Source organism: Callorhinus ursinus, unplaced genomic scaffold (assembly GCF_003265705.2).
Source record: "Callorhinus ursinus isolate GAN/ISIS: 27379988/994484 unplaced genomic scaffold, GSC_fseal_2.0 scaffold57, whole genome shotgun sequence".
In the NCBI taxonomy this organism is placed as follows: domain Eukaryota; kingdom Metazoa; phylum Chordata; class Mammalia; order Carnivora; family Otariidae; genus Callorhinus; species Callorhinus ursinus.
In genome coordinates this window covers 9,334,690-9,348,426 of record NW_027397119.1, presented here as the reverse complement: position 1 = coordinate 9,348,426, position 13,737 = coordinate 9,334,690, and the positions used below count along the sequence as shown (strand labels likewise).

The window sequence follows — 13,737 nt, the reverse complement described above, 5'->3', positions numbered from 1 at the left end:
TCTTTCTAACAAAACTAGTTCCCCAAGTCAGTAATGGTAAACATATTTATATTCAACACAGCAAATACTGTATGTTCTAGAGGTTCACAGAGGGGGTTTCCTTCTTAAAACTAAATTTCTGTGGTTAGTGAAATGTTCCTGGAATAACTAATGCATATGTTTCAAATGAAGTTGAGGAGGGGGAAAGCATACTAGTCACAGAAACATATGGAAGGGAATACAAATACAAGGCCACTTCCATGAATATGAGGCTCCCCTGTTCTCATGTGCTTGGGGGCCCTTGTGTAGGATGCAAGTAGGGGTAAGTCAGTGACAGATTGAAGATAGGCCAGCACAAAGTTCTAAGGTGCTGCATGTCGTGCTGAAGAGTTTGGCTTTTACTCAGACTGAATTGGGAATCAATGGGGGATTTTAAATGGAGCAATGAAGGGACAAGAAAAAAGGCCATTAAGTTACAAACAGAAAAACAGATTAGAAAGATGGGAGAATTGGATTTGGGAAATTAGTTATTGTTGCTGTAATCCCAGGGGGAAATGTTTGAGAGAAGATGGGGTCAAAGATGATGGACAGTTTTTGCTTTTGTTTTTTTAGAAAATTTGAATGGATAGTGATGCTGCAAAAACCAATCAGTTACTTTTCAAAGGTGTTAGAACTTTTGCTTGGTTGACTGATTTACCTAATGGAAACAGAATTTGTGTCTTTAATATAACTATGTCTTAGACAAGGCCCTTTAATATATAACAAACATTTTGGAATTTAATCCCTTATATTTAGAAATTTCCTGCCAAGAGCCAGAAATCGTAAATGGACGGTCTACATCTCAGAAGAAAATTTACAAAGAAAATGAACGACTTCAATATAAATGTAACAAGGGTTATGAATACAGTGATAGAGGAGATGCTGTATGTACTAAATCTGGATGGACTCCAAGTCCTTCATGTAGAGGTAACATTATATTTCTTTTCTATACATTTTGCTGTATATTTTATAAATTGTTTTCATTCATATACTCCTTAGAGTTAAGCAGTTTATTTTTTCTCACAATGGAGTATTAATGTTTACAGGGATCAACTATTATAAAGACAATATACTTAACATTTTGTGTGCAAGGTCCATTTTGAGAGCAATTAGTATAATTCTCTCATTCTGAAGATAGACATAAAAGGACCAAAAGCGTTCAATAGCTCATTAAACAGTTAGTCTGTGGTCAAAAAGCAAGTCTAGAGCAGAGCCAGGGTTGTAATAGGCTTCCTAATTCCCAGGTATATACACTTCCCAGATTGCTCTTGTAAAGCTTAGCATTTAGCTATAAAAAGTAAATTATATTAATACCAGATGAGGAAACCCTCCATTGACAATGGAATTAAGTGGAAATAACTGGAGATTTCATTAACCACAGACCTAATATGAATCAACAGTGATGATGATGCTGGGAAAAAAACAAAAACTCTTTTAGGCTTCAGAATAGGATGTTGTACAGAGCTAGAATCCATCTCACCTGTGTTAGGTGCCCACCAAAAGTCTGGAACATTGTGTTCTACTTAGCCCACCTCATTTTAAAAGAGATGGTTTCAAACTATTGTGACCTAAAAGAGAGAATGTAGATAGTTGAGTTTAAGAAATCATATCCTGAGAAGAATAGCAAGAGGATACAGCTATAACATGGTAACAACTGTGTTGAGATATTTGCAAACATTTATGGAAAAGAGTGAGTCAACTTCTGTTGAGGGCTGCAGCAGTGAGTGAAACAAGTAACAAGTGCTATCATACATGAAATCAGAGGTCAAGTGCCTTTCTAAAAGGGTGAGTTTTACAGATATTGTCATACTGTGGGCCAGGGTGGTGGGAAATGGTGAGAAGAGTTGAACTCTGAACTTTTAATCATATGATTCATAATTACATGTATAAACTTTGTTTAATGATCCTCTTTTATAATAACTAGAGTTAGCTTTTGAGTTGATTTTATTCTTTTTAAAAAAAATTTGGTTGAGTTATATGTTAAAAAAAAAAAAAAGGAAGATAGCAGGAAGGGAAAAGTGAAGGGGGGGGGATCGGAGGGGGAAATGAACCATGAGAGATTATGGACTCTGAGAAAAAAAACTGAAGGTTCTAGAGGGAAGTGGGGGATGGGTTAGCCTGGTGATGGGTATTAAAGAGGGCACATACTGAATGGAGCACTGGGGTGTTATACGCAAACAATGCATCATGGAACACTACATCAAAAACTAATGATGTAATGTATGGTGATTAACATAACATAATAAAAAATACAAAAAAAATTTGGTTGACTTTTTTTAATTTTAAGTAAGCTCTATACCCAACATGGGGCTTGAACTCACAACCCTGAGATCAAGTGTCACATGCTCTACTGACTGATCCAGACAGGCACTCCCTCCAACAAAAAAAAAAAAAATTAGTTGAGTCCACAAACTCAAGAGCTCCTTGGAAAATATATCCTCCTACAATTGAATGACCTTCACTTTCAGACATTATTAAGAAAATATTTTACAAAGAGGTTATGAACACAGAACAGTGATCACTCACATTAGATCCATATTCAGCTGATGATGTGTAGAATTCAGCTGTTTGTCTTCATGGCATTCACAGTTCTTACACAAAGAACGTGGGTGCACAAGTCCTCTGACGTTAACTTCTGCCATATGTTTTACTTCCAGAGCCCCACTTAAATATTTAGATAGTTAAATTATCCATCCAGTCATCAAAATATAACTTATAAACCACTTACCTTGTATCAGTCCCCTTGTCCTGTATAAACATTAGAATAAATCATCATTCCAAGTGTCAATGAACGTTAGAATAAATCATCGTTCTAGGTTTCAATGAAGTTACCTACTTCAAGGTAAGACCTCGGAATCTGAATTCAATTTTGCTTTGACATAAGTTAAAGTTTATTTCCTGCTTATGCTCACTTCCAATGTAGGTCTGAAGGGACTCTGTTCATTATATTAACTGTAAGAATCAAGGGTTAGAGACATCATCTTTCCATGGCTTTCCTTAATCACTGCAGCTATGGGAGAAGAGAACATAAAAAATCACAAAATGGCTTTTATAACTTCCTCCCTGAAGGGAAACATGTTACTTTACATTCATTTCATTGTCTTATGCAAATCATGGGGCCATGTCTACTTCAAATGGGATATGCAATCCTACCAAGTGTCTGGAAGGAAGAGACTTCGATGAGAACCACAGATGCCAAGGAAGTTGAAGAATCATTGGAAAGAATAGTTGAAGTGATATGTCATGAATTTATTGCCACTTTTGGGATATCATGATGTATGCAATGGCTTTGGAGAAAGAGGATTCAATAGTCCAGGGTGCACCGATATATCATATGAGACTTACAGTGGTAGGACATGAGTGATATGGTGGGAAGGATATGAGACTATACTCATTTTAATCCCCTTTTGTGCTGGGATAGGGACAAAAAATAACATCCACTGCCTTTATTTTTATGTACTTGATTATTTTAATGGGTATATTTAATGGCTACGTTATCCACATGTCCTTTTTTTTCCCCAGAAGTCACATGTACTTCTCCTCATATTCCAAATGGTTACTACACATCTGAAGCCATCCGATACAGAACGGGAGATGAAATCACATATCACTGTAAAAATAGGTTTCATCCTGCAAGCCATGTAAATACGGCAATATGTACCAGTACAGGCTGGCTACCTCTGCCAAGATGTACTTGTAAGTTCCATTCATATTTTGACATATTTCCTAATTCTGAAATTACTGTCTCTTAAACAACAACAACAAAAATGGGGACACAGTAAATCCAAATATTTGCCTTACCATGTATGTAAAGCAGAGGCTACAAAGACATTCTTTTCTCTTCAAAGTAGACAATTCTTTTTTTTTTTAAGATTTTATTTATTTATGACAGAGAGAGAGAGCGAGAGGGGAAACACAAGCAGGGGGAGTGGGAGAGGGAGCAGCAGGCCTCCAGCAGAGCAGGGAGCCCAATGCGGGGCTCGATCCCAGTACCCTGGGACCATGACCTGAGCCGAAGGCAGATGCTGAACAACTGAGCCACCAGGCGCCCCAAAGTAGACAATTCTAAGCAGGATCAAAAACATGGTTTTGAATACTGAAAATTCTTTAATTTTTGCTATTTAATGTAAAATATGCATGTGTATGAACATATATTTCTCTAATTTAATTCTAATATCTGAACTAAAACATTTGGTAAGACTAGTGTCATCTAACACCTAATGTATTAGTTATTTATTTAGGTGTAACAAATTTCCCTCAAAATATATTGGCTTCAAACAACAAACGTTTATCACCTCAGAGTTTCTATGGGTCGGGAATTTGGGAGTGGCTTAGCTAGCTAGTTCTGAGCCAGACACTTCCTGTGTTGTAGTCAGGCTGTTGACCTAGGCTACAGTCACCTGATGGCTCGGCTGGGCTGGAGGATCTGCCTCTAAGATGGCTCACTCATCAGGTTTTTGGCAGGAAGCCTCAGTACCTTACTGCATGGGCATCTCCATAGGCTACTTATATAGCAGCTAACTTTCTCCAGAGCTTGTGATCTGAGAAAGAGAGAGGGAACCCACTTACAAACTAGTCACGCATTGTCTCTTTAGCCATATCTAGTCTTTAGAAGTCAGTCTTTAAGTCCAGCCTACTCAAGGGGAGGAGAATTAGGCTCCACGTTTTGGAGGGAGGAGAAGACACCGTAGAATTTTCTAAAGCCATCCCATGTAGCAAAATGCCACTCAGTTCAACAAGGTACTGTATTTTATTTCTGGGGAGTGTTTCCTCTGCCCTTTTCTGTCTGTCTCCATTATCATATTCCTTTTCTTTTCATATTGCAGTTGGTTGTAAAGGTATACCACATTTAAACTGGATAATACGTGAATAAAAAATGTAATGGTACAAATAATAGGCCAATGGTCTTGATATTAATTCTAGGCATAAGTCCAAAATGAATTTTCAAATCAAAAGACCCCTAAAGAAGATCCCATCATCAGTATGAAACAGACTTTAATGTGTAAAACAATTATAATGAAAATATTGATTGATTGAGATGTAATTGACATATAACATTCTTAGTTTTAAGTGTGCAACACGATTTGATATTTGTATGTACTGTGAAATAATTACAAACACAATTCTAGTTAAATCCATCACCACACATAGTTATAAATTTTTTCCTTGTGAGATAAACTTTTTTTTTAATTTTTTTTATTATGTTAATCACCATATATTACATAATTTGTTTTGGTGTAGTGTTCCATGATTCATTGTTTGTTCATAACACCCAGTGCTCCATGCAGAATGTGCCCTCCTCAATACCCATCACCAGGCTAACCCATCCCCCTACCCTCCTCCCCTCCAGAAACCTCAGTTTGTTTTTCAGAGTCCATCATCTCTCCTGGTTCGTCTCCCCCTCTGACTTACTCCCCTTCATTCTTCCTCTCCTGCTATCTTCTTCTTTTTCTTTTTTCTTAAAATATGTTGTGTTATTTGTTTCAGAAGTACAGATCTGTGATTCAACAGTCTTGCACAATTCACAGCGCTCACCGTAGCACATACCCTCCCCAATGTCTATCACCCAGCCACCCCATCCCTCCCACCCCCAACCACTCCAGTAACACTCAGTTTGTTCCTGAGATTCAGAATTCCTCATATCAGTGAGGTCATATGATACATGTCTTTCTCTGATTGACTTATTTCACTCAGCCTAACACCCTCCAGTTCCAGTGAGATAAACTTTTAAGATCTACTCTCTTAACAAGTTTCAAATATACAATGCAGTATTAATAACTAGAGTCACCAGGCTGTACATTACATCCCTATAATTTAATTATTTTATTACTGAAAATTTGTACCTTTTGGACCCCTTTGCCCATTTCTCCCACCCCCATGCCTTGCCTCTAGCAACCACCAATCTATTCTCTTTATCTAAGATTTTGGTATATTCAGATTCCAAATATAGCTCATATGGTATTTTTCTTTGATTTATTTCACTTAGCATAGTGCCTTCAAAGTCCATCCATGTCATCACAAATGGCAATATTTCCTTCTTTTTTGACTGAATAGTTTATATATATGTCACATTTTCCTTATGCACTCATCGAGCAATGGACAGTTAGATTGCTTCCATATCTTGGCTATTATAAATAATGCTGCAATGAACATGGGGTACATATGGCTTTTCGAGTTAGTGTTTTACTTTCTTTCAGATAAATACCCAGAAGTGGAATTGCTGGATCATATGGTAGTTCTATTAATTTCTTGAGAAATCATACTGTTCAAACAGTGACTGCACCAATCTACATTCCCACTAACAATGCAGAAATGTTCCCTTTCTCTACATCCTCACCAACACTTGTTATTTTTTTCTTTTTGATGACAGCCATTTTAACAAGTGTGAAGTAATATCTTATTGTGATTTCGATTTGCATTTCTCTGATGATAAGTGAAGTTGAGCATCTTTTCATATGCTTGTTGCCCATCTATATTTCCTTTTTAGAAAACTGTCTATTCAGATCCTCTGCCCATGTTTTATTCAGATTGGGCTTTTTGTTGTTGTTGTTGTTATTGAATTGTATGAGTTTTTAAAGTATATTTTGGATATTTACCCTTTATCAGATATATGATTTGCAAATATTTTCTCCTATTCAGTAGGTTGCCTTTTCAGTTTGTTGATGGTTTCCTTTGCTATGCAGAAGCTTTTAGTTTAATGCAGTCCCACTTGTTTAGTTTTGCCTGTGTTGCCTTTGCTTTTGGTGTCAAATCTAAAAAATAATTGCCAAGACCAATGTCAAAGAGCTTATCCCCTATGTTTTCTTCTAGGAGTTCTATTGTTTCAGGTCTTACATTCAAGTCTTTAATCCATTCTGTGTTAGTTTTGGTATATGGTGTACATAGTGGTCCAGATTCATTCTTTTGCATGTGGCTCTCCAGTTTTCTCAACACCATTTATTCAAGAGACTGTCCTCTACCCACTGCTATTCTTGGCTTCTTTGTCATAAACTATCTGACCTTATATGCATGAGTTTATTTCTAGGCTGTCTGTTCTATTGAACTATGTGTCTGTTATTATGCCAGTACCATACTGTTTTGATTACTGTAACTTTGTAATATAGTTTAAAACCTAGAAGTATGATGCCTCCAGCTTTGTTCATTTTCAAGATTTCTTTGACTATTTGGATTCTTTTGTGGCTCCAAACAAATTTTAGGATTGTTTGTTCTATTTCTGTGAAAAATGCCATTGGAATTTTGATTGGAATTGTATTGAATCTAGTTTGTTTGGGTGGTATGGACATTTTAACAATATTAACCCTTGCAATCCATGGACATGGACTATCTCTCATTTATTTGTGTCTTTGATTTATTTCATCATTGTCTTATAGTTTTCAGGGTACAGATTTTTCACCTCCTTGGATAGATTTATTCCTAGATATTTTATCCTTTTTGATGCTATTGTAAATGGGATTATTTTCTTAATTTCTCTTTCTGATAGTTTATTATTAGTGTATAGAAACACACCAGATTTTTGTACATTGATTTGTATCCTGCAACTTCACCAAATTCATTTATTAATTCAACAAGTTTTGGTGGCGTTTTTAGGGTTTTCTGTGTATAATATCACATCATCTGAAAATAGTGAAAGTTTTACTTCTTCCTTTCTGAGTGGATGTCTTTTATTTCTTTTTCTTGCCTAATTACTCTAGCTAAGACTTCTAATGCTATGCTCAGTAAAAGTCGTGAGAGTGAGCATTCTTATCTTTTTCCTGATCTTAGAGGAAAAGCTCTTCACTATTGAGTAAAAAGTTGGTGTGAGCTGGTCATATATAGGCTTTATACATTGAGGTATGTTCCCTCTACACCCACTTTGTTAAAAGTTTCATCATAAAAATTGTTTAATTTTATCAAATGCATTTTGTGCATCTATTGAGATGATGATCATATGCTTTTTATACTTCATTTTGTTAATGTGGTGTATCACATTGATTTGTGGATATTGAAGCATCCTTGCATCCCTGGAATGAATCCTGTTTGATCAAAGTGTATTATCCTTTTAATGTATTGTTGAATTCAGTTTGCTAATATTTTGTTGAAGATTTTTACACCTATGTTTTTCAGGTATTGGCCTGTAATTGTCTTTTCTTCTGGGGTCTTTCTCTGGTTTGGGTATCAGAGTAACACTGGCCTCATAAAATGACTTTGGAAGTGTTCCCTCCTCTTCTATATTTTTGAAGAGTTAGAAAAGGATTGGCATTAATCCTTTTTAAATGTTGGTAGAATTCACCACTGAAGCCATCTGGTCTTGGACTTTTGTTTGTTGGGAGGTTTTTGATTACTGATTTAATCTCCTTGCTAGTAATTGGTCTTTCAGATTTTCTATTTCTTCATGATTCAGTCTTGGTAGGTTGCATATTTGTAGGAATTTATCCATCTCTTCTATGTTGTCTAATTTATTGGTGTATAATTGTTCATAGTAGTCTCTTATGAGCCTTTATATTTCTCTGATATCAGTTGTATGCCTCCTCTTTCATTTCTGATTATATATATATCATTTCTGATATATATATCTGATTATAAATATAATCAGAAAAGATATTTGATGCAATTTCAATCTTCTTAATATTATTAAGACTTGTTTTGTGATATAACATATGTCTATCCTGAAGGATGTTCCATGTGTACTTGATAAGAGTTTGTATTCTGATAGTTTTAGATGGATGTTCTGTGTATGTCTGTTAAGTCCATTTGGTCTAACATGTTGCTTTATGTCAGTGTCTCCTGATAGATTTTCTGTCTGAATGATCTATCCATTGGTGAAAGAGGGAGAATTAATTTATTGTATTGCTATTTCTCCCTTTATTTCTGTTCATATTTGCTTTACATTTTAGGAGCTCCTATGTTGACTGCTTAAAATTTACAAGTATTATATCCTCTTGTGGGATGAGCCCTTCTATGTAATGACCACTTTGTCTTTTATTTCAGGCTTTGCTTTAAAGTCTATTTTGTCTAAGTGTAAATACACTAGTTTTTCTTTTCTTTTTTTTTTTTTTTTTTTTGGTTTTTGTTTGCATGGAATATCTTTTTCTATCCCTTCACTTTCAGTCTATGTGTCCTTACATCTGAACTGAGCCTCTTGTAGGCAGCATATAGATGGGTCTTTTTTTTTTTTTTAATCTATTCAGCCATGTTATATCTTTTGATTAGAAGATTTAGTACATTTATATTTAAAGTCATTATTGATAGGTGTGCACTTATTGCCACTTTGTTATTTGTTTTCCCACTGTCTTGTAATTTCTCTGGTCCTTTCTTCTTCTCTTGCTTTATTCCTTTGTGATTTTATTATTTTCTGTAGAGTATGCTTAGATTCCTTTTTCTTTAACTTCTGTGCATCTACCAAAGGTTTTTGCTTTGTGGTTACCAAAAGACTTACATAAAACAACTTATATTTATAACACTGTACTTAATGTTGATTATGTTCTAAAGCTCTACCATTTTACTCCCCCCATGTTTATATTGTTGATGTCACAGTTTACATGTTTGTGCATCCTTTAATAAATTATCATAGTTATACATATTTTTACTTCTTTTGTCTCTTTAACCTTCTTCCTAACTTTATAAGTGATCAACCCTTACAATATTAGATTATTCTGAATTTTACCATATATTTGCCTTTACCAATGAGATTTATACATATATATGTTTTCCTGTTAATAATTAGCACCCTTTTACCTCAACCTAAAGAATCCCATTTAACAGTTCTTATAGTGTTGGTCTAGTGATGATTAACTTCTTTAGCTTTTGCTTGTCTTGTAAACATTTTAATCTCTCTATGTAGCAAGTTGTTTTTCTCTTGCTGCTTTTGAGATTCTTTCCCTGTCTTTAACTTTTGACAGTTCAACTATAATGTGTGTTGGCGTGGGTTTCTTTGAGTTCATCTTATACACAACTCCGTAAGTTTCCTGGATCTGTATGTCTATTTCCTTCCCCAGGTTAAGGAAATTTTCAGTCCCTATTTCTTCAAATAAGTTTCTGCCCCTTTCTCTCTTCTTCTTCTGGGACTCTTATAGTGTGAATTTGGTCTGCTGATGTTGTCCCATCAGTCCCCACCTTTACTCTTTTGTATTCCTTTTTCTTTTTGCTCCTTTGATTCAGTGAGTTCCACTATCCTGTCTTCCTGATCCTTTCGGGGAGGATCAAAGTTGACCTTCCACTATCCTGTTCCCAATCTTTTCTTCTGCTTTCTCTGGTCTGCTAGTGAAACTTTTTACTCTGTTTTTCAGGACAATTATTGTATTCCCCAGCTCTGTGACTTCTACTTGGTACTTTCTTCTATTTTCTATCTCTTTGTTGGAATTCTTACTATGTTTATCCATTCTTCTCCCAAGCTTAGTGAGCATCTTTATAACCATTATTTTCAACTCTTTATCAAGTAAACCACTTATTTTCATTCTGTCAAAGGCTTTTTCTGAGGTTTTATCTTGTTCATTCACTTTGAATATGTTCTTCTGTTTCTTCATTTTCCTTCATTCTCTGTTTATTTCTGTGCATGAGATAAAACAGCCACCTCTCCTAGTCTTGAAGGAATGGCCTCACTTAGGAGATGACCATTAACCCTGCCCTACTTTTGGTTATCTCTCAAGCCTTGTGATTGTCCATCACCCTACTTATGTTTAGTAGCTCTCAATAGCTGAGAGTGTGCCAAGACCTGGACAGTGTCCCAAAGGGGAGGATCTCAGTCAGCACCTAGTTCAGGCTTATAGGAAGCCAGGTCCTCAGGCGGCAATGTTTAATGTATGCAAATATACCTCTTTCAGAGGAAGACTGGGAGATGGGCATTTCTGTCTGCTCCTTCTGAACTGAGCAATGGAGTGATAGCCAGTTAAGATCTGTTTCTTTTTCTGCCACCATCTCTTTGAATTCACAAATACAAACCCCGCTGGCCACCAAGGGCAGGCAATCAAAGGCCAATACCTGGGCAGCAATCACAAAAACCAGGGCACCATATGAAAAAGCTGGACAGCAGATGTGTGTATGAGCTCCCTTCTAGAAGATACCAGCACTCTGGAGTGCAGCAAAGAGAGAGCTGTGATCTCTAGAGGTTTCTGGGAGGATTACAGTTGGCCCTTAGTTTAATTAGAAGCCTGCCTCTCAGGATTCAGTTATGAAGACAGGCCAACAGGCTTCTTTTGCAAGAAAAAATAGATTCCTTAGTCTCCTGCCTCTCTGCTGTGCCCTGGGGTGGTAGCCGGTTTAGAATTCTTTCCCCATTTGTTGCAGTCCTATGGGACCACAATCATAAGCCCAGCTGGCCACCAGAGGAAGGCAGTCTAGAGGAATACCCTAGCTGGGAGCCACTAAAGCGAGGGCACCATGGAAAAGAACAAGCTTCTTTCCTGGAGATACCATTGACCTAGAGTGAGGCAAAGGAAGATCACAAAGTTGGCCTCCACTGGCCTATCCCCCAGAGAACACCTATGTAGGCCCCTACGTGTGTGCCAAACCAGAAGCCTGTCCCTCAGGCTGAAACTTCAGGAAAGGTTAACAGTCCTCTTTTGTAGGAAGACTGAGTTCATAGTTCAGTCTCTATCTATAGTGTGCCCTGGGGGTGGAAGCCAGCCCTGAACTGTCTGCATTTGTTGCAGTCCTGTGGGACCTATGAATGCAAGCCCCACTGGCCATCAGTCAAGTAATGTCCCTTGGGTGGCAGCCACAAAATCCAGTGCCCCAGACATAAAAACTGGGGCACCAGATCCTTGTACAAACTTCCCTTTAGAGTTACCAGTGCTCTGAAGGGCAGCAGAAGGAGGACCTGAAGATAGTGCCTATCCTCCAAGGTTTTTATAGAGGATTATAGTTGGCCCTCAATTGTTTAATTAGAAGTCTGCCCCTCAGGCCCCAGCAGTGAAGATTAATCTAATAAACCTTTTCCACAGAAAGATGGCTGCTTCAATCTGTGACTCTCTCCTGTGCCCTGGGGGTGGTGTCCTGTTAAGAACTCTCTTTATTTGTTATAGTCCTGCAGGACGCACTGGCCACCACAGCCATGTGATCTAGAGGTGTCTCCTGGGTGGCAGCTGTAAAAATTAGGGGGTGTCTAAAGAGGATACAAGCTCCTTTCCTGAAGATACCAATGAGCTGGAATTAGGCAGAGGGAGAGCATAAAGAAGGTGACTGCTGGCCTCTGTCTTTGAAGAGAGTTTTAGTAAGCCCCTATATGTGTATCAAATTAAATGCTTGCCCCTCAGGCCAATGCTTTAAGATAGGCAAATAAGTCTCTTTCACAGAAAGTCTGGGCACTTTTCAGATGGCTTCCCCTATGTGGGGCCCTAGAGTGGGTGAGTCCATGCATGTGGACCCTTTAAGAACTATTTCTCGGTTAGCTGTGGCCTGTGGTCTTATGGACACAAGCCCCATTGGCTTTCAAAGCTAGATGTTTTGGGGGCTTGTCTGTCAGGTGCCAATCTTAAAATCGGGGTTCCAGATGTAAGGTTCAAATCCTTAGGGAGAAGCTTGGGGTTTGGAGTTCCCTCCCAATTGTGTGTCGTCATGCTGGGGATGAGGTTTATGGTCAGATTGTGTCCCAATTTTTTCTACCCACTTTGATGTAGTTTTTTTCTCATTTGCCCAATGTGTAGAAACCATTCAGCTAGTTTGGGGGGGAGGGGGTTCAGACAAAATTATTCCATATGTAGGGCACATACTGAATGGAGAACTGGGTGTTATACGCAAACAATGAATCATGGAACACTACATCAAAAACTAATGATGTAATGTATGGTGATTTAACATAACATAATAAAAAAATTATTCCATATGTAACTGTAGATTCAGTGTGTTCAAGGGTAGAGATGTGTTCAGCATCTCGTACATATCCATCTTGAACCACTTCCATAAGGAAAATATTTAATCATGTTTATGGTTGGCTTATGGAAATGGTGGATCAGTTCAACTGTATGTGGGCCCCTGCAAGGTTATTCCCAAGGGACCTTATGAAGTTCTTTTGGACAAGATGGGGAAATTGACCAGTTAGATGGTTTATGAGATAGTTGGTAATTTCATTAAATAACCTCACCCAAGTATCAGATTCAGGACTTTGTTCTCAGGACTATTTTCATGACTCATTTCTGTTATCATAGAGTTTAATTTGTTTAGGGGAAATAGTACAAATTTACAAGGGGAATTTCTCAGGATAGTGATAGTGAATCTGCATTAGCACAGATTCATTCTTCAAAAAGAATCCTATGTGCTAGGTTGAATCTAATAACATGACATTTAGTAGTGACAACTATAAGATACTGGGCTTAGGTCAAAGGAATCAGCTGTACAAGTACAGAGAGATTAGAAATATTTTTTAAATTATTGAGTATCTGAGATGCTTGGAGGCCTCAGTTGGTTAAGCATCTGACTCTTAATTTCAGCTCAGGTCTTGATCTCAGGGTCATGAGTTCAAACCCCACATTGGGCCCCATGCTGGGTATGGAGCCTACTTAAAAAAAATTAGTGAATATTTTAATCAATTTTGAGATTAATTTGAGTCAAAACTATGATAGAACCACCAGTACTGTTAGTATGACCACAACCTGCATTGACAGAAGTCTAAGGTAAAATGAGGCTCTGCTAAGTCTTGCCAATCTCAGTGCTGATCAGACCATACGTGAAATGTTATATTTGCTTCAGAGATGATCTTGTTAGAGTATAAAAACATATTTAAGTGTGCCCAGATGAAAGAGGAAG

At 37.3% G+C, this 13,737-nt stretch overlaps 1 protein-coding gene across 4 annotated transcripts in view; it reads left to right on the top strand.

Annotated features, from left to right (window-relative positions):
* Nucleotides 1–13,737, top strand: part of LOC112811205 (complement factor H) — a 57,637-nt gene that overhangs the window by 26,537 nt on the left and 17,363 nt on the right. For all 4 annotated transcript variants that reach the window (XM_025855186.2, XM_073884534.1, XM_073884536.1 and 1 more), the window contains exons 6-7: nt 775–945; nt 3,541–3,714. In XM_025855186.2, coding sequence (XP_025710971.1) covers nt 775–945; nt 3,541–3,714 — 345 coding nt within the window. The remainder of the gene's footprint in view (nt 1–774; nt 946–3,540; nt 3,715–13,737) is intronic.